At 41.1% G+C, this 22,330-nt stretch overlaps 1 protein-coding gene across 6 annotated transcripts in view; it reads left to right on the forward strand.

The window, feature by feature from the left end:
• MSI2 (musashi RNA binding protein 2) overlaps positions 1 to 22,330 on the forward strand; it is a 566,011-nt gene that overhangs the window by 347,777 nt on the left and 195,904 nt on the right. For all 6 annotated transcript variants that reach the window (XM_083174189.1, XM_083174194.1, XM_083174188.1 and 3 more), the window contains exon 8: positions 18,208 to 18,290. In XM_083174189.1, coding sequence (XP_083030315.1) covers positions 18,208 to 18,290 — 83 coding nt within the window. The remainder of the gene's footprint in view (positions 1 to 18,207; positions 18,291 to 22,330) is intronic.

A 22,330-nucleotide genomic window follows, 5' to 3' on the forward strand; every position in this document is an offset into this window, starting at 1 on the left:
TTCAAAACGGACCTTTCACACTGCACATATTACCGTTTTGAAACTGTAAAAAACAGCATTGTACCCCGTAAAAAGTGCGGTCTGAAAGGGGTATTACTCAGATACCATGCCAGTATAAGCAGATTAACTTCTGTAACTTGCTTATGACACTTGTCTTAACCCTTTGAAGTCTGTCTAGTCAGGCTCAACAGCACTAGCACTAGTAGCAGATCCAATGGTGATCCACTTTAAAATAAGAACATTAACATTGTTCAATATTCAATGTATACCACTTCTGAATGAAAAAAATTTAAACCAGACTGAATTTAAAAAAAATGGTACTCGTTTCCTAGCATGGCGCCACCGATTTTAATTGTATGAAATCGGGTCGCAGAAATCGGGTCCATCGCATGCAATCAAGTCGATCCCGATTTTACATTGGCCCCAATGTTAAATTCTCCCCAGACCCCATTTTTCATTGTATGCCCCCCCATTGTTAATACCACGCCACGATGAACGTCAACACGAAGCGTGGCGAGCGCAGCGATCCCACGAGGGGCTGCGGTACGCGTCCTCCGACCTTTTCATACCCCCACTATTCTCGTCGGCGTGGAGTTGATATTGTATAGTGTGGCGAGCCACCGTGCCCGAAGCGTGGCGAGCGGACGCGCATTACTACAGACGTATTATGCATCCCCTGGCGGGGATCGCTGCGCTCACCACGCTTTGGGCTCGGTGGCTCGATGCGCTCGCCACACTATATAAATTCAACTCCATGCCAACGTGGATAGTGGGGGTATGAAAAGGTCGGAGGACGCGTACCGCTGCGCTCGCCACGCTTCCGGTTGGCGTTCATCGTGGGGTGGCGTTAACAATGGGGGGGAGCATTTGACATTCAAATTACCCATCTGGGTGGCTATACAATCAAAAATCTGGTATAGGGGGCCATTTAACATTGGTTCCTATGTAAAATCGGGTCCATCGCATTGGTCGCATCGCATGCCATTATAATGGCATGCGATGGACCCGATTTTTACATTGTCGGGAAAGCTCTTAAAAAGCCCGAAATCGGATCAGTCGGGTCCCATCGCATACCTTAAGTTAAGGTATGCGATGGGACCCGAAAGGCGCCCTGCTAGGAAACAAGTACCAAAAAAATTGTACTGCAAAAGGTTAATATGTTTCAATAAATAATTGTTTTTAACATGACAGAAAATTGATTGGTTTGTAGTGTTCAGCTTTCTCTTGTTCCAGGATCTCTCTGATCTTGTTAATGCAAACATGAAGCATCATGTACTGCCCACCTTGTGCTAGCATACATTAGCTGTGTTTACACAGTATTCTGGTATCAGCCAGGAGAATGTAATTCCTCATCCACTCACCTTTTACTCAGTATTCTGTCAAAGGATCCCCAGGATTTAATGTAATATTTTAAACTATCTCCAAGCAATCGTAAACAGATTACCAGAAAGCATTATTTAATAACCGGTGACAATGTTGGGTACACACTGTCACTATACAGTATATACAGTAGTATAGTCTTGAGCTGACTAAAGCTGGGTACACATATGTACAATCGTCGGGCCGTTCTTCCGATCTGCGGACGAACGGCCGTTCGATTGTATATATGTGTACGCTGTCCCGATCCCTTCGTTGCGATCGATAAACGGCCAAAAACGCTCTTGGCCGTCCACGGTCGGTCGGTCGCAGGTTCTTTGCTGCTTAATATTCTTCCGACAGGACGGCTCCATATCGAAAGAAAAGTGACATGTGTACGCACGTTCGATCGATATGCAGCCCGTTCCTGCGATCATTCCTCCCAAAAGCAGCACGCCCATGTGGGTGTTGACTAGCTGCGTCATCCCTCCATCAGCGCAGCATGTAAACAACAGGAAGTCTTCTCCCCCGTACTTTCCGCGCCATGCTGTTAAAGAATATTCGTTGTGTGTGCATTCCTTTTGAAATAAATAATCGTTGTGTGTGCATTCCTGACAGATATAGTTATAGAAGATAGATAGATAGATAGATAGATATGTGATGTTCATTGTTCTGCATAAACACTTAACATTAATATTGATTATTACACACCAAAAAACAATATATTTACAATGACAAAAAGGTACATTTTTAAGCAATCATGTCATTCTGCCACTCCACAGCCCCAACACCATTGAAATAATTCAAGTACTCGTCTCTTGACAACTTTGCTTGCGTTGATGCATTTCTGGTGTTTAAATTAGTTGCCAAAGCTGTCAGACCAATAGGCTCGTCAACAACTTGGCTCTCGTCCACTGTAGCCCCCAGTTGTTGTGTGTGCACCGCTTTTCTGCGCATGTAGTTGTGCAGCACACAACAGGCCAGCACCACTTTGTCAATCTTATCTAGGCGCAGATTGATGGCACTGTGAAAAATTCTGAATTTATTACTCAGAATCCCAAACGCATTTTCAACCACTCGCCTGGCACGTGACAGGCGATAGTTAAAAATGCGTCGTTCCCTGTTCAGTGCCCTTTGTGGGTAGGGTTTAAGGACATTAGGGTGCAATGCAAAGGCCTCATCCGCCACAAAAACAAAGTTCAAACCGTGCTCATTTTCAGTCCGCTCTGGCAGATTCAGTTCATTTTTTTTCAGTTGGTCGTGGAAAAAGGTATTCTCCAGGGCTCCTCCATCTGAAACTCTACCATTTTTCCCAATGTCCACAAATACAAACTCGTATCGGGCATTAGCGATGGCCATTAGAACAATGCTGAAGAACCCCTTATAATTATAATAAAAAGATCCACTCTTTGCAGGGGGCATGATCCTGACGTGTTTGCCATCGATAGCTCCACCACAATTAGGGAAATTCCATAGATCACGGAAATCACGTGCAATATTTTGCCACTCCTCCTTGGTCGATGGAAACTGCAATATAAAAGTATATGCGTATTAATAATCTGTTTGGTTGATTTTAGACCCATCAGCCCTCCCCCATTGCAGCCTCAAAGCTATTACCCGCCTTATCAAAATGACCCCCCACCCACTGGTGTAAAAGATTAAATCAACAGGCATTGTAAAGATATACATATAGGGTACAGGTATGTGCACAGCTATACATATGGGGGACATGTATGTAATTTCCATATTTACCTTCATGTATTTGTCCTGAAGAACTTGGACGATGGCATCACAGGTGTCTGGTATTATCAACCCCAGCGCTTGAGATGATATTGCGGTGGTGAATCTCAGGTCGGCAAGGGTCCTGCCTGTTGCCAGGTAACGCAGCGTTGCCACCAGTCTCTGCTCTGCAGAAATGGGCCTCCTGAAATAGGTGTCCTCTCTCTCTATTAAAGGGGTAACCAGTGTCAGCAGCTCCATAAAGGTAGCGTCATCCATACGGAGATAATTCCTGAAATCATCAGGATTGTTCTCCCGTATCTCCTGTAGCAATGGCATGTGGGAGAAGGTGTCTCTCCTCAGAAGCCAGTCTCTGGTCCAGCAGCTCCGATTCTTGGTCCTTTTTCTTTTTTTAATAGCCCGCAATCTAATGGCCATAGCAGCCAAAATGCACGCACGAGCCTTCCTTCTCCTCAAGCTCATGATTAAAAAGGCCCAAATGCACCGATAGACGAACGAACGTACGTACGTACGTATATCCAGTACAGCTAGCAATGATCTGAATAGTCACGGCTCTATTCACTGTACTACACGAACGATTCTTTGTTCCGTGATCACGCCTCGTTTTGGTATGCTCTTTTAAATCCAGCCCATTATGATAATGTTGTGTACATTTTTATCGTGCGAATAGCCAGAACGGGAGAGTGTGTACGGTGGTACAATCTTTTTCTTGCGATTGTTTGGACGGGAGTACATCGGACGTCGCAAGTAAAATTGTACATATGTGTACGCGCAGATCGGTCGTATGTTTCGGACGGCCGAACGTGTATTCGGTCGATCGAACGGTCGCAAGAAAAATTAAATTGTACATATGTGTACCCAGCTTAATGCCCATGTCATTATATTTAAAATAAGCAAATAATAACTGTCAAAAGATATTTTTGTCAAACCATTACGACATATGGTATGTGATTACCCCTATTGTCAAATAGAATCAAATGAGTTTTATGTGATGGGGAAATATTAATTTCTAAACTTGTAGTTGCAGAGCAGCAATAGTCCTGAGAGTAATAATTCTCAATGTTCTGAGCAGCAATATAAATGCACAAATAGTCTTGTCTGAATGTAGTCCTTATGTCGACATCACAAGGTCTACAGTTTTATATTGATATAGTTAAAATGTTGGCATGTGAATGAATGGGCATCTGCTAAATGTCAACATTTTCACCATATACATATACATATATATATATATATATATATATATATATATATATATATATATATACACATATAGTATGGAAGGTGCGGCAATCACGATACTGACTCTGGAACACAGCATAACGCCTAAGTATTCAACGATTCAAAATGTTATATTTTGTCATTAGGATCCTGATGACAAAATATAAAATTTTGAAACGTTGAAGTAACACTTAGGCGTTATGCTGTGTTCCTGAGTTGGTATCGTGATTGCCACACCTTCTATACTGTATACAAGCGTACCTGCAGTGTAGGCACCTATCATTTACAGAACACGTTTTCTTGTATATATATACTCCAATAGGATGATGGCACTCACGGAAAATAACAGACTCAGACGCAAGTAGTTAGCTTAACGTTTCAATTCCAACATAGAATTTTCCTCAGAAGAAGATATATATATATATATATATATATATATATATATATATTTCTGTTCCACCACTATATACTATATATACACTATATACTACTGTACCACCACTATATGCCATATATACTACTATACCACCACCACCACTATATATCATATATACACTACTATACCACCACCACAACTATATACTGTACCATATATATGTAAATTATATACTACTATAGCATCACCGCCACCGCTATATACCCTTTATACACTATATACTATTATACAAGTGTCCTAAATGGGCAGGCGGCAGAGTGCTAGTGGGATCACTCTGTGGGAGATAGGACAGGCTGCTGCTGCAGCAATTAGTGTTCTCTCTGCTGTCCCCTTCTCTCTGCAACGGTGAAGGGGGGTTGACCTTGTGCCAAGTAAAGAGTACCCCCCCCACACACACACACACACACACTCTCTTCCCTGCGTGCAATGGCAAAGCGGAGCCACCACCCCGGGGCTACACACACGGATCGATCAATGCTCCATTTCTAAATGATCTAGTTAGATCGCTTAGAAATGGGGTGAAAAACGCAAAGTCCAATGTAATAGACCTACTCATTATTTAACTATCTATGTTATTAAAAAATATTAATATTTAAATTGTCATGACGTAGAACAGCAAAAAAAAAGGGTTCTATCAGGTATTTTCTGAGCAATCCTGCTATCTGAAGCCTTTAAAAGGTTTTATATCATTAAATGTGTAACTGGGGATTTGCCAGTGTCAATGAACCTAATTTTTTTTTGGTGGGAGATATTCATTTGTCACGTACATGAATCTCTTTGTGGTATTTACAGGCACAAATTGTTTTAGTTCAGTTGGAATTTGTTGCCAAATAACTTTCAGTTCAGTAAAGCTAGCAGGTTGAGCCCATTAACTGTACATTAGATCTTCTGGTATACTATAATATATTCTATGCCATCTTCACTAAATGTGGCTTTAGTACAGTTAGACACATGAAGCTTTAACAGGGAGAAAAGAAAGCCTTTATCCTCTGCACAGATTGTTTATTCTCTTTGTGCGCACTTCCCATGGGTCGAAACACAATCTTAGAATATGTGCTTTACAGCACCTGCCAAAAGCATTTGTATTGTAAACCGTTTTAAAATGTCAGGGTTCCACTTTGTTTTGATTTTTTCACCTTAGAAAACATTTAATCACACTTGCTGTAAAATGGTTACATTCTAGATGTAAGTACAGCCACAGCTCCTCAATGGGTAACCATGAAAAAAAAAGGATAAAGGAACCGATAAGTAAATTGAATCCCTTTGTCACATTATAGAAATCGTGATATATATATGAAATGCATGATAAATAAAAAAGTAAGTATTGATGTGTGTGTGTGTTGTGCTCAAACACTATTGTTAATTACAAAATATCAGTTGTAGACAATGGTGATTCAATAAAATGAACATATACTATAACCAAAATTCTGTTCAGTCTTTGGGAGAAGTTCTCTCTCTTCAGTCTCCGTAGATGTACATGCATGTACAAGAAACACAACAAATGTCTGTCCTTGGTTACATACATGTCTGCCGTTGGGGATGACGGCATCTAAGGAACGATTCCCAACAAGGATCAGTTAAGAATTCTTACCCTCCCTGCTATTGTCTGTCTCCCTTACCCATCAGCCTAACCCCCCTTGTAGGTGCCTAACCCTTCCTCCAGTGGCCTAACCCTAAGTCACCACCTAGTGCTTAAACCTAACCCTCAGCATACTTGCGTTTGACATCCCGGCATTCAGTATTCAAGTGCCCCCATCCTTATAGATGTTGGGATTTCAGACTGATTTCCTGGTGGTAATCGGGATGTTGGCTTTGGTATTGTGAACGCTGACATCCTAGCAGCTGAAATGATACACATCCCTCTGTAATACAGTTTGGATAAATAAAGGGCCTGATTCAAAGATGAGTGGATGGCAGAGCTGTACGCAGGCAGCTTTGCAATTCTCTCTACCAAAATGCAAATGCAGCAGGAAGCATCTATATGAAACACACACCTCCTGCATTGCATTTGCGCCTTGAGTGCATCATCCTTAGACACTGCCCCCAATCACCTTCGTGACCATTGGCTTGGCTTAACCATTGGATGGCAGCATGTGAGGCCAGGATATCTGCTTGCAGCCACCAGACCCTGGCCTCATTACGGGGAGATCTGCAAGTGTACTCACAGATGGAGGGCTGCTCATGTTCAATACACATTGTGCACTCTTCCCATAATCTAAGATGTGTGCTATCCATCAGGCCTAAAGTCTCAAATGTCCAGTATGGTGATATCTCCGTGCATTATCCACCACCTTATGTATAAGGTAATAGGGTTGCCCCCTTTGTATTGCACTCTCAAAGTAACCAGCAGATATGCATATGGAGCCGTTCCTCTGCACAAAGTCTCTTTATACCTCTGTGGGGGCAGTCTGAGAATGAGATGACTGTGAATTGAAATGGGGTGATTTCCCCTTGAATCGATTCCCTATGTCTGGTATTGGTGTTTTTGTAGAGCTTTCTTTTATTTTTTAAAAAGGGTGTCTATCTACCAAAAACAAGGGGAGAAAGGTGGTCCATGGTGTTGTTAGGAGTGCAGCTTGATGTGCCTGGTTATCATATTTAGTTTGTGAGTGCTGTATAAAGGGGGCATCCCCATTAACTTATACATACAGTAAGGTGGTGTATAATGCACTGGTTTCACCTTATTGGGCGTTTGAGATCTTATATACCAAATTAAATTACAAGAATATGTGTAGTTACTTCTGTTTAATTTACATGCATGTACATCTGCTGATACTGAAGAGCGAGAACTTCTCCCAAAGACTGACTGGAGGCTTGATTAATGTATACTGTATGTTCATTCATTTACAAGCACCATTGTCTTCAATTGATCATTTTGTAAATGCAGTGTGTGAGCAAAGGTGTAGCTCCATTTCTTCTGGTAGACATAGGCAGCTAATATTGCACACCAGAACTAGACCATTTTTACTGCACTCTTGTTAATTCCTCTAATTAATGGAGCTTGTTTTTCAGAATCTAGAACAGGGTGTATATATGTGTACAGGTAATAATTTGCTTCTAGTCTGTACTGCTACATAGCTTATTAAGTAATCTCTCTTGTTATAGGGGAGTGTGAGAACAAACTAGGGCTACATTGATTCACAGCAATCTATTTATCCTCCATAGCAATTCCCCAACAGCTCCAGAAAGGCTTAGCAGCACAAGAAGAGATATGACCAGGCAAGTTGAGAAAATAAATTAAGGCACTGTCAACTTTCCTTGTTTCTCCTTTCATTATTAATAGACAGAATGGGGCTCATTTATCAAGAGGAGGAAAAATTAATTGACACGGGCTTTAATATCATTATGCTTGGCTTGTCTGGTCACATTTCTTCATTTTGTGAAAGGCATTTTATTAGTTTACCGGCGCCAGCTGCTACAGCGCTGCCCTACGCTCAGAACAGGTGCATAAATAAGACACCTCTGGATTAGCGAAGGGTTTTTTTTTGCTGCCGCATGCAAAGAAGCGTCCCTCAATCATATGTTTCTAAGGGTCGTACCCAATGCAGTCCTATTATTAAATATTTATTGACGTTAATGCTGTATACATGTGACAGTGTTTTGGAATACTGTGATATTTATGAGGGGATTGCTAGCATAGTGACCTTATGAAGAGACTGTATCATTAGTAAGCCTGCAAATGTAATCACTGTCTGCTTTTTCCTTTCATTTTTTTGTTTGGTAACTATGAAATGTAATTTTCAGCATTTTAAACGCTCCTAAATATCTCTGGAGTCTTCTTTGTTTTTGTTGAACGTAAACTTTATCTTCACAAACTGTATGTAGTATGGTTAATGCCTGGTCATCGTGGAAAATGTGAGAAAATGAGGCACGGAATGTGCAATTAAAGCTTCTACATTAGTACTTGTAGTTCAGGTAAACATTATTTATAAGAACATCTTTAGCATGTTGAATTATAACCAATTTACAGTTCCTACTTGAGCATAAAGTATCAATTCATACTGTATATAGCAGGAGCCTGCAATTATACAAATTTAAAATAAAAAATTGTTTATTATAGAATTCTGTAAAAAAAAGGAGCTTGAGGTGCAAACGTATTTAAAGATATTTTTATATGATAAGAACAATATATTTAAATATATTTATTGTGCCTATTGATTACTGTGTACGTAATCAATGGGGGTTGTTCAGACCTGATTGCAGCCCTGCGATTTCTCATGGTGGCCAATCATTGATAAGCTGTGCATGTGTATGGATCTCAGCGCGAGGCCATTCAGCTGGAAAAAAAAATCCCATTTTTTTTCTGATCGCAACACATTCACAAGTTGATTGACATGAAGCTGGCATTTGGGGGTGGACAACTGCCGTTTTCTAGGAGTGTCAGAAAAAATGCAGGGGCGCCCACGCATTTGCTGGGAGGATGTCCGACCTCAATCAGCCTGTTTCGCACAGACTGCACATACTGAAAAAAATTATTTGGTACTTGTTTCCTAGCACGGCGCCACCGATTTTAATTGTATGAAATCGGGTCGCAAAAATTGGGTCCATCGCATGCAACCAAATCCCATGCGATGCGATCGACCCGACCGACCCGGTTTTTACATTGGAACCAATGTTAAATGGTCCCTGAGACCCGATTTTACATTGGCCCCAATGTTAAATGCCCCCCAGACCCCATTTTTCATTGTATGCCCCCCATTGTTAACGCCACTCCATGATCAACGTCAACCCGAAGCATAGCGAGCCCGAAGCGTGGCGACAGCAGCGAGCCCTGTGAGGGGACGCGCATTACTTCAGCCGTATTACGCGGCCCTCGCCATGCTTCAGGCTCGGTGGCTTGCTGCGCTCGCCACACTATATAAAATAAACACCACGCCAACGTGGATAGTGGGGGTATGAAAAGGCCGGAGGATGCGTACCACCACCCCTTGACGTTGATTGTGGCGTTGCGTTAACAATGGGGGGGGGGGGCATTTGACATAATTAACCATCAGGGTGGGTTTACAATTAAAAATCGGGTCTGGGGGGCATTTAACATTGGGTCCAATGTAAAACCGTGTCTCAGGGACCCTTTTTACATTGGTTCCAATGTAAAAATCAGGTTGGTCGCGTTGCATCACATCGCATGCCATTATAATGGCATGCGATGCGACCGATTTTCAAAGTGTGTTAAAAACGTCTTTAAAGCCTGAAAATCGGGTCAGTCGGGTCCCATCGCATACCTTAAGTTAAGGTATGTGATGGGACCCGACGGGCGCCGTGCTAGGAAACAAGTACCAATTATTTAATGGTGAGTGAGTTGCGAATGGATTTGCAGCTATTCGCCGATCGGCATGATTTTTGCAGTCACAGGGCTCTGCAACTTTCAGTCTGAATCAGGTCTTCTATTGTTAACCATACGTGCTCCCGTGGGCTGTTAAATAACCCTTCCATTCCTGTGGACTGAACATGCAGTCATCGGTCATATCTGACATATCGTTAACAACTTTATGTTCAGCTTTGGACCAGCTGGCGTTACTGAATGATATACATTAGTTCAGTGTGTATGACCTATATCTTTCATCTAGTGTGTACCAAGCTTTACTTCTAAAAATCCTAAATTATGTGTCAATATAATTGAATACCGCTCAAACATTGACAACAACTGTTACCACATATATAGTGCTCTGGCATGTGGTATGGATTTAGAACCTTGGGCAATTTTTCTTGATGATTGTATTTCATTCTTTAAGTATAATAATTAGTTTTATGAGCAGCGTTATTATTTATTTACAAAGTGCCACCTTTTTTTGCAGCATTATACACAAAATCTATCAATCCAGCATGATGGATAAATCTAGTAAAATTGGCGGTTAGGCCCACTGTTGTCACCGGAGAACACTGGCCCTGCCAGATCGCTCAGCACACATCGCTGACACTTTGCTGTGCAGCTCTGTGTGCTGAGCGATCAAACATCGCTTAGCAGAATCTCTACGTGCGTAGCCCCCATAAGTTCTCACTTTCACTCAAATTCATTTTGTCAGGATCCAATTACGCTACCAGTATGTTTTTGAAGTGTGAGAGAAAACCCATGCAAACACTATAAAAACATACAAACTCCACACTGTCCCTCTTCCAGAATTGTCCCCCTGTGCTGTCAGACAGTATTTTTAATCACTATTCCAACATGCCACTTTTATATCTTGCGTTTCTCTTAAATTATTTAGATATTTTCATAAAAGTAATAGTACAGTAACTGACAAATTTTTCAGCACCTGCAGTATCTACACCTGGATATAGTCTTGAGTTTGCTCATTTTTTTTTTTAAACATACTTACCTGTCCCCTGGTGGTTCCCCCGATGGTCCTTCGGAGTCCACTTTGTCCCCCGGTGTCCACGGCCTCCAGCACCGTCTCCGGCATCTCCAGCGGTCCCAGGAGTGCATTGCGCGAGTTCCCAGGCTGGCAGGTGACATCATCGGCGCGCACACACACCCACGCAACGCACTCCTGGGACCGCTAGAGACAATGGAGAGGATTCTGAAGGCCTACCAAGGAACTTGGTAAGTATAAAAAAAGGGTTAGGGGGGGGGGGGTACTTGTGTATTTTGGCGGCGCCCCCGATCTCCATCGCGCAATGTTTGCATCGCATGCCATGCACCCGATGGCATGCGGTGCGACGCGATTTTTGCCCCCTATGCGATGAAAGATTGTATAAGCACCCTAAAGGGTGCTTACAATGTTAAATGCACCCCCACGCCACCCCCCCCCCCCACTATAAACGTGAACCCGAAGCGTGGCGAGCGCAGCGAGCCCGCGAGGGGCGGCGGTACGCGTCCTCCGACCTTTTCATACCCCCACTATCCACGTCGGTGTGGAGTTGAGAATAGAAAGTGTGGCGAGCGCACCGAGCCCGAAGCGTGGCGAGCGGACGCGGATACCTTCACAGGTATCGGAGTCCCCTCGCTGCCTTCACAGGTATCCGCGTCCCCTCGCGGGGCTTGCTGCGCTCGCCACACTTTCTATTCTCAACTCCACGCCGACGTGGATAGTGGGGGTATGAAAAGGTCGGAGGACGCGTACCGCCGCCCCTCGCGGGCCCGCTGCGCTCGCCACACTTCGGGTTCACGTTTATAGTGGGGGGGTGGCGTGGGGGGTGCATTTAACATTGTAAGCACCCATTAGGGTGCTTATACAATGTTTAATCGCATTGCATCGCATTGTATGGCATTGGATGCCATATACAATGTCATACAATTTTAAAAATGTATGGCATTGTACGATATCGCGTCGCATCGCATACCATCGCATGCCTTATGGTATGCGATGCGATGGGCGCCGCCAAACTACACAAGTACCAAAAAAAAATACGGGATACCCAACCTGTACCTACTGTAAAATGCATACAGCATCCTATCCTGATACACAGTGCAGCTTTTGAGTGACATTGGTTATCTGTAATGACAAAAGCTGATACTCCAACTATGCCCAGAGGAATGGGAAGAAAGAGGTATATACTGTATATCACTATTGCTTTGATTGTTTCAGTTATACTTTCCAAGCAACATCTAGAACAACCAGTCAACTAAACATTGCATTGTGAATCCCTTGTCACTTAAGATTATTAAAAATCAAGCATACTAAGGGCCTTATTCTGGTTCACTCTGAGGCAAATTATTTCACAAATAAACAAAACCATGTGCACTGGGGCAGATGTAACATGTGCAGAGAGAATTAGATTTGGTGAGTTATTTTGTTTCTGTGCAGGGAAAATCTAACTCCCACTGCACAAGTTACATCTGCCCCCCCCCCCCCCCCCCCCCCCCCCCTGCAGTGCACATGGTTTTGTCCTTTTGAGAAGGAATTTGCCTCTGAGAGTGAACCAGAATAAGGGCCTAAATCCTGGCATTCATTCTAGGCATGCTAAGTATCAACATTCAAAGTAAAAGATGTCTAGTTACCTCGTCTATCATACTTATTAAGAGTGGAATTAGCAGCTTGGTTGGCATATTGGTTAGCATTAATACTTCACAGCTCTGATTTACCAATGCATTATATGTGTGGAGTTTATATCTTTCCACATTTTTGTGTATATTTGGTGGGGTAATTGGCCCTGGACAAAAATGTAACCCTAGTGTGTATGTATTGTATATTAAATATGAATTGTAAGATCCAGTGGTGCAGACTGCAGGTAGTGAGGAAATATAATGGGGCAGATGTATTAAATAAACGATGCTATTAGTGTAGATTGCTAGTGTGTTATTAATAATGACATGTTTGATTAAACTACTGTATAGATAGATAAACACTTGCAGATAAATACGTGATCTCCCTCCTTTATCTGGCTGTGTGCCAAAATCTGAACTTTCTATGTGATCCTACAAGCACAGCAATCTCAGAAAGAAGAAGAAAAAAAGATCACATTTATATAGCACCTTTTATATGCCAGTAAAAAGATTTCTGTTTTAATTTAGGAGGTTGATTTTTCCAGTAATGGTTGACTTTCCTTGTGCTTCAGGCAGCCTTCAGAGAGCTCGCTCTTTTTTGTCCCCCCTCATGTTTTATTTGTTTAAGTATTGAGCAGTTGTTTGGAAAATGACAGTGTGTTGATTTTTAAGAGGGAATCAATACGCAGAGTTGGAGCTGCCTGCCAAAAGCCTTTCCATGTGGCTTTGTCTGGCAGATTCAGGGCCTGGATGAGTAAATACACTGCATAGCTGATGGGTAGGCAGCAGGCATCAAACATCCTTTAACTGGGCCAAATCAGTCTTCTTTTTGATGCAGCCGTGGAGAGGAAAACAAGCGTTCAGATCACAAGCCTCAAACTTTAATAGCTTCTTAAAGGCCTCAGGATGTCCCGATGAGGTATTAAAGGAAGTAATTCAGGAAGAAAGGAAAAAATAACCATCTCCGGATGCTGGTTGACCCTAGGGGTTGACCGCATCAGGGTGTTCAAAGACAATGCAGACCTGCACTGATCCAAGGAGCTCTTTATTATTACACTGACTGCTTCCCTGTGAGTGCAAGGCCCTCATTTCCCTGCCGTGTCTCCTGACCCTTATAAATAACAGGCAAGTTAACGCCTTGTATGCTTCAAGGCACTTGCAAACCACTAAATAGTGCTCTGTGTGCTTGGTGAATGAACCTATTAACTTTTCCTCATTAGTCCAGAAAAGAATGTCATTTTTGTCCTCCTTGGCTTATGAATATGGTGGGTTTTTTGTTTTCTGGTGGTATGTGCTGTATAATTTACAACTCTTTTATGTTTTTGATGTCCACTGCTGTGAATTTGATAGCACCAAAGCAGTTATTCTTAATGGGGAGAACATTGCGTGTTATAGATAGATTCATACAGTAAGACTTTATATTCCTTTTTTTTCCCTCTTTGGTACTCAGATGAAAAAGGTCTATTAAATTGATGATGATTTTTATAGTCCAGCACTAGTACCGCTGTATTCCAGATGAGTGAATCTGTAGGAGGATGTTTATGCCATGCTAAATAAACTACTGAGGTTTATGTACTGTATAAGGAAAAACTGTAAGATTGAAAAAAAAAAAAAAGGAAATGGTCATAAACACATTCTGCTAGCATGCTGCAAGTACAGCAGATGCATTTTATGGGTATATCCCTTAAACATAGCTAATGTAGTGTCTTTAAAATATGTCCCCGGTGTCACGCATTTATTCACAATCTGTATCATTTATGAGTTCAACAAGGTCCCTGTTCTTTCGGTGCACATAAATGCCCTGTGTCAGTTCTCCAGTGGTGTAAGACGTTATGTGCACCACCATAGCGACATTTTGGAGAGATCTCCATGCTTTTAGAGAGAAGGTAAATTGTGCTCTCCCGCCATCTTTATGTTAAGTTGTGTGGCTTCAGAACATGGTCTTGTCTCCACTTTCCCATGCTACGGTACTTCTATGTATCAGAGACATTTTTGTGGAGACGGTGGAGGTACAGTTTGGGATAGTAGTGACGGTACCATAAGAGGAGTAAGTGGTTCAATGTCACACTGGGGTACTTGGGTTAGTTGCACATTATGGTAGTTGGGAATGGAAACACTGTGGGCGTAGGAGACATACTAGGTTGAGGGATGAGAGCTGAGACACATGGGAGGTAGGATTAGAGCAAGTCCAGTAGGGGTAATCTCTAAAAGTGTAACCTCCTTTGAAAGGGCAGCTACGGAAAATTAACCTCATGCCCCCATCTAAAAATGGTTGTAACACCTATTGAACACAGCCTCAGGGTCAGTCAGGGGGCAGTAGGTACACTGATGATCCTGGGAGCAAGATGCTTCACAGGCAGATATTGGCACTTTTACAAAATAGAAGTTTGCTGCTGGAAGTTCATCAGCACCATCTCCATTTCAGTGTAGTTCTGCCTACACCCCATGTTTAACTCCCCCCCCCCCCCCCCCCCCATGGTGACATAGAGCACAATGTGCTGAATGAGCTGGTGGGGAGGAGAGCTTGTTGTTGTCCATATACCAGCAGTCAGGCTCTCAAAAGTCGGTAGACTGACTGTGAGATTAAAAAACATCCTGGTGGTTAGGGTAAGGCTGTGGAGGAGGTTACATGTGGGGTGTATAAGGTGTAGTGTTAAAATACTTACCGGACTGTGTCAGGTTTCTGACTTTCGGGATCCTACTGACTCTGATTCTCCTGACTGTCAGTATCCCGACTACCGGTATTTCATACCCAAACATCCCATCCCATAGCAACCGTACCCATTTACCTAACGCCCCCGCAGCACCTATGTATATTACTTAATTTGGTGTTTGCATATGTGTGCACTTTTTATACTAAATTTAAAAGGTCTTAGCTAAAAAAGTTGGTAACATGAAACATACTGTAGGTCTTCACCCACCATAGATATGCTCATGACTAGAATGCCCATAAGTGTACTTGAAATATGAGTTTTCATCTGATGTTTAATTACTTAAGATTTGAAAATAAAATATATAGGTTTCAGTTCATTTTCCGTTTTAACTATATTTGTTATGTGAAGCATCATTTAAAAAAATATATAAACTTTTTTTAAAATAGATTTTATGGATTTTTTTAATATCCTGCACTTGCTCTTTTCTCAACTGTTTGTGGAAACGTTTAGATGTTTGCAAGTACAGGCAGCAATTGCAACAGTGACACCTGCAGAGTACAATCTGGTACTGTACTTCATGCTTTTAAAAAGTCATACAAAAATTACACAAGTGCAAATATGTATTACTAAAAAGCTACAAAATCAATTATATTGATTTTTCTACAGTTATAAACCTTTATCTGTCTGTCCATATTTAAATATATAAATCTTTTTTTTTTTAATGCTTTACTTTTCAAAATAATGATGTACATTGTTTTCAGAGATGTGCGAGACGTATCTGGAAGACTAAGCAAATGGAAGCAAAGAGTTGTGGTATGGTGCATTATTCAGTAAAATAAGTACATAATTAAATAATTAAAATAATTACATAATTCTAATAATTAAATTTGCCCTTAAATGTTACGGATTTTGAATTTCTGTAAGAATAAATAAGATTTTGGTTCATATCTTATTCAATCTGGGTTCTCTCTGGTATTATGATTCTTTTCGTTGATTACCTCTGATGATGCACCATACCACAACTTCTTGCTTCCTCTTGTTTACGATATGGTTTATGGTATCGTTCTTACAAATATTTATTATAATCTATAAAACATTTCCAGTGCAATAGCTCTCTCCCTCTATATGATATGGGGAAGTGCCTGGCAACTGGAAAAAGAGGCGTTACGACACCTGTACATGCATTAATGTGATCATGGATATTTACAAGTTTTCCTTTTGTATGATCACGATTGAACCTAATTATGCTAACCATCTCCAGCCATCCATAGAGCAGAGGATCAAAGTAGGTAGGTATTGCCCTCATTAGATTTCCAAAGTCAGAGATCTTTTAAGATAAAGTACTGTATGTACAGTTAATAGCATATGAAGATTCTCTCACTGAAGCTGGTGGCCTCTTAATGCTGTCCAACCACCTAGATAAAGAATTGTTTTTTTCTTTCTGTACTTTGACTTCATTCCATGCCAGAACCCTGGGGGCTGCTCCTTACAACTTCTCCCACTTTGTAAAAAACAAATAGTATTGTAGTGGTGGTGGAAGGAGTGTGTGTGTGAATACCAATATGAGATATTGCAGATTCCCAGTTTGGTTTTTAGGCCAGTGGTTGTAAGAGAAATTTGGGGAGTGGGTCATCTTTTCATTGGCTAGCAATTACTGTCTCGCAGCACTGAGGTCATGGGTTTGATTCTTCAATTTGTTACCATACTTGTGTTTGTTTCCACCCACACGTCAAACCTATACTGGTCCTTTACTTGGTTCTTGACAAGAAAAGATCCCTAGTGTCTAAGTGTGTACATGGGCAGACTAGATGGATCTGCAGTCAAACTTTGTTTTCTAGATAATATGTGGACAAACTAAAGTGAATCCTATCCATCTCCACATAACTGACCCTAGTGTTCATTCTAGCACCCGCTATATTTGAAAACCCATAGAGTTCCTCTTCCCTGTCTGGGATGTTGCTGTCTGCTGTAGTGCTTCTAGCACAGTGTGGTCTGTATATCAGCACTAATATGCAAACCAGACCTGTGCTAGAAAAACTACAGCAGACCGACTCACAAAGAGGAACTGCATGGGTTTTTAAAGATAGCGGGTACTAGAATGAACACTATGACCCTAAAGATGACATATAAGCACAATTTACTTAGTTATTAAAATTTTTATGAATTTCTTAATAAGAAACTTTTGGCATAGTAGGGGCGCCATGAAAAGTTTTCTGATACTCTAGGGCGCAGTGATTCATAAAACTTTGGGGGCTACTGCTATAGTTAATTTTTTATTGTTACCACAGGATAGTTTGCCAAGACTGTTGTATAGAAAGATCTGCCGCGTTTAGTTTGACACCAAATGGTCGACAAGCATAAAAGGTTAACAGAGGCTAAGTTTGACTGAGACAGATTGATTTTTGCGTCACATCTTGTATAGTAATATGTAACCACCATCAGTTCAAATGTACAAAATTGCTGATTTGCTTTGAAAATATTAACCAGCCCAAAAATGTGGCAAACACATAAACATGGTAAAACATGTTAAAAACCCAATAAACATGTGCTGGCCATTTGCACTGTTTACCTTTCATCTATCATCTTTTTTCTACCGATCGCCTTAATGCATGTCGAGCTATTGACTATAGACCTAGCAACTGTCTATCTTTTACCGTATACCTAAAAAAATAGACAGACACCGCTAACACAGTGGTGGAACAAACTTTTGTTTTTATTTCCGTTTTTAAAATTGTATCATTTGGCATATTGCTTTAATTATAACATGATCTTTTGTGGGGGGGGGGGGGGGGTTTCTTGAAGCTACATTACAAGGGTGATGCATCTAAAAATATTGTTAATTTTTTTGATACAATAAACATAATTTTGTTTTATAGGTTTTGGCTTTGTAACCTTTGAAAATGAAGACGTTGTGGAGAAAGTGTGTGAAATTCATTTCCATGAAATAAACAACAAAATGGTATGTCTCTTACTACAAATTTTCATTTTATTTTACCATTAATGAGTTTTAGATTTTAAACATATTACATAGATGATCGTGATTAACTATTGTAGAATATTTGAAATAATGATCTTCCTGTTTTGTTATACAAATAAATTATGTGAAACAGTGCAAATATATAAACCTCTGGTGCCCATACATGCTTCAATTCTGCTGAAATAAGCTGCCTCCTAAATAGACACTAATGGCCATAATATATCTTTGAAGTGATTGTCCTACCCTGCCAGAAATGCCAATCTGCAGCCATCAATGATTGCCAACCCATTGGAAGGTTGCCAACATTAACTATGCTAAAATGCTGTTTTGCAAATCCCGACGTTTTCAGTCGTGATCAGGTATTTTAAGCATGCTTAATATTTATGTTCCCTTTACCCATCTATTGGTGGATCAGGTCATTGCCCCAATAAATCTCACATGTAGGGGGGCCATAAGGGCCTTTTTCACAGTGTAACTCAAGACACAAGTTCGTTTCAACTTACCGTAAATAGGTGTTTGTTTTTTTATTAGACTGATAATGGCATTGGTGTAGAATTGTGGGAAGTGAGTGTTTATATATTGGCAAAAAAGTCAGCCTTCAGTGGCAATTCAGTCTCCTCTTGGCCAGGACATGAAACATTGTAAGGAGCTGCGGCCAAGAAGAGCGAGTGTGGCGGCTGAAGATTTGCATCTATGATTGACGCTGAATAGGTTCCAGGAATGCAACTTTTTCACATTTGTTTTTCAAATTTGAGTACAAATCTGAATTAAGCCCTAATTGATATTTTACTCCCAGTGGACAGTTTCGGGGTGCTGATAGCTCTGTTGGGGCGTGACAAATTTGGGAGGGTGTAGGCACACCCCCTCAGTCAAAAACAGTTCAGAATATGTAATATTTGTGCTCTCCATAGGGTGCACCAGTGAGAACTATGAAGATCAGCGGGACGATTGCTCCACCCAACTCCTGCATGTCATGCAGGTAGAGAGGACTGACTGCCTCTGCAGCTGTCTCTCTCCCCAGTTCGCACACTGCAGTGATTGGTCTTCTGGAAGAGAGGCTGCCGCTGAAGCAGTATGTATTTTCTCTTATTGCAACTGAAGGGGGTGGGGGGGGTTGAGTGAGAAGCGGGAACCGGCCCAAGTTAAAAATGGCTGCTCACCCCCTTCACCCCTCTTGGTGCCACGGAAGATGGACAGTGGAAGATGCGTGAAAAGTTTGAATGAGTTTTTCACATAACTGATAATAAATAAATTCACACCCTCAGTAGGAAAGTTTCAGACCCCCTTTTTTCTGACAAGGCACCGATGTCCATGTATGTATGGTCATGATCCTAGCCTGCAGAGATTGTGACTGCCACAGGACTGCAAAAAGTTCAGTATGATCTTTAGCCCAAGCCCTGCACTGTGGAAAAGCTTCAACAGCCATATTTATAACATTAATATTTTATTTGAATACCCATAGTTTTCTTTATTTTTAGCTTGTGTTTTCTGCTCCTTGCTTCTTTGAGCAGCACAGTTATGTATGCATTGTATATTGGCCTTGTATGTGTTCACAGAGTATAAATTCAATAATGGAGCTTTTAGAGCAGATAAGATCAAAGCAATCTTCTTAGCATATGCTGGAGGCCTGACTCAATATTTGACTTGCTAATTCTTTCCTAGGGCACGGAAATAATATTGTTCATTTTGTTCTTACCGTTACATACAACGAGAAAAGAAATACCTTGCATTAAATCTATTTAAATCATTTTTTTTTTTACTTATTCTAATTTCTTCCCCAAAACTGTACTGGGTTATGGTTTCACTAATCACACTAGAAACAAGGACCTTTCAGAAGGGGTTCCTGTACTACTTAAGTCATTTAGAATATTATTTAAACAACATATATTTTTATTGTGAAGGAGATGTAATCCGTTCCTTTCTGCGTATTTGGTCATCCTGTAGTTGTATGAATGGTTCCTATATATACAATAAAAAATGACGGTGATTAATTCTGTTATACTCTCTCTACAATCTGTAAGGTGTTTAAGATGTGTTTCTAACATGTTTAGATGCCGCGTGTGGTTAGTAGAATGTGCAAATAATTATGTACCAGCATGACTCTACACTGGAGCTGTATTAATTTTTATAGGGCCATACAACAGGTCCAGTCTAATGAATGCAAATGTTGGCAATTTAATTTGGATGGGCTGGTACCTGCTGATTGGCAGAATGTTGGCTTACTTGGTTAAACCTTCTTCCAGGCTAAACTGTAGTTTTCAGTTAGTTTACACTACACATCCTTAAATTTCCTCCAAGTTCTATCTGTATATATCCTCTGTATGTGAAATAAGTTTAATACAGTTTATAGTTTTGTAACGTTTATTAAATTACGACTTAACTAATTATTGAATCATATTTTAATACCCTATCATGCCCCATATAAACATAACAATGTCACTAAGACCAGTACTAGATGCATTTCATTTTTACAATTAGTACTGTTACAGATCAGTACATTTGCGTTGCAGTTATGCATAAGGCATAGTTTTGAAATCATTTCCGAATACAGTACACTTTTCTATTGAGCAGAGACATCGAAGCACATTATGCATTATACTGTCTCAGCAGACATACCTTCATGGACTTCAGAAACCATAATGTCATTTATTGCATTTTAAATGCCGATCTTCAATAAATATTAATTTATACAGCCCAGAGCATACTCAAAATATAATAGAGCAATGAACAAGGCAAGTTGCTTCAGGCGTTTGGTCAGAATTTACAGTAAAAATAGATTTTTCCCAGGACACAAATTTCGGCACTTAAATGAAAGCCTGGCACTCTGACCCTGGAAATAGTGTGACAGCTGAGGGTTCTACCTGCAAACAAAACATTGGGTTTCTGATTTACAATATAACTACAATTTGGATTTGCATAACAGGCCCAAGTGTTGCTTTCTCTTTCTACCCATGTAATTGTTTCTTCTTCTGCGCCACTGCCTCCTATCTGCAGTGGAAATGTATATATAGTTTATGTTCATGTAAATAATGATTTTATTTAGTTTACTTTTCCCTTTCAAGTGTTACGGTTGCCATACAATACTGGGATGCTTCCCAGGTGACAGGATCAGATTGCGATACATCGCATGCAGTAATATTGCATGCAGTAATTTCACTTGTGATGTATCGCATGCGACCGTGTCCCGCACTGCCGGGAGGGATCTGAGTCAGAGGTTGGACAGGTAACAGGTCCGACCTCCAGCTCGGGTCCGATGCGCACTGGACCGTGCATCGTACCCGAGGGGGATGTCATACACATTGGATTTGGGACAATTTCTCAGCCCTGTCTGCTGGGATCCGGTGAAATCGGCCCAAATCGGATTAGTATATGGGCACCTTAAGTTGTATATGGACAGATCTGATATCTACATGTGACAAACCCAAAACACTATTTTGGGTACTTATATGTTAGTTGGGCGCCCAATAAGCTATTTTTGTAGTTCTCCGCGTCCCCTCGCAGGGCTCGTTGCGCTCGCCACGGTTCCGGCTTGGTGGATCGCTGCGCTCGCCACAATATAGAAATTCAACTCAATGCGGACATGGATAGTGGGGGTATGAGCGTACTAACTATAGTGGGCACCCAACTTACATATAAGTACCCTATTTTGTCCAAATGTCTTATGTCTGACTAGCAGTCACAGGTCTTGCATATACTGTTTGGGGCGTATTTGACATGGTAATCCACATGCTCAATAGGGGGACAAATGGCACAACAAAGTCAGTGTTGTGTACAGCTCATGGCTGAATCAGAAAGGATGTTGTTAACTGGCACATTATTTAGAAATCTGTAACCCTTAACTGAGTATAGTCAGATCGAACATAGACCTAGTGGTACAGTAGTTGTACACAGGGGTGAACATTAAAAACTGGGTAGAGCAACCACCAATATAGTTAACTATATTGGCGGTGGCACTGGGCAAATAATATATGGCATACACAGAACAATATCAGTCACCAGGTACCACCCCCCCACACAAACAC

This window comes from Crinia signifera, chromosome 2 (genome assembly GCF_055691185.1).
Source record: "Crinia signifera chromosome 2, ASM5569118v1, whole genome shotgun sequence".
Classification (NCBI taxonomy): domain Eukaryota; kingdom Metazoa; phylum Chordata; class Amphibia; order Anura; family Myobatrachidae; genus Crinia; species Crinia signifera.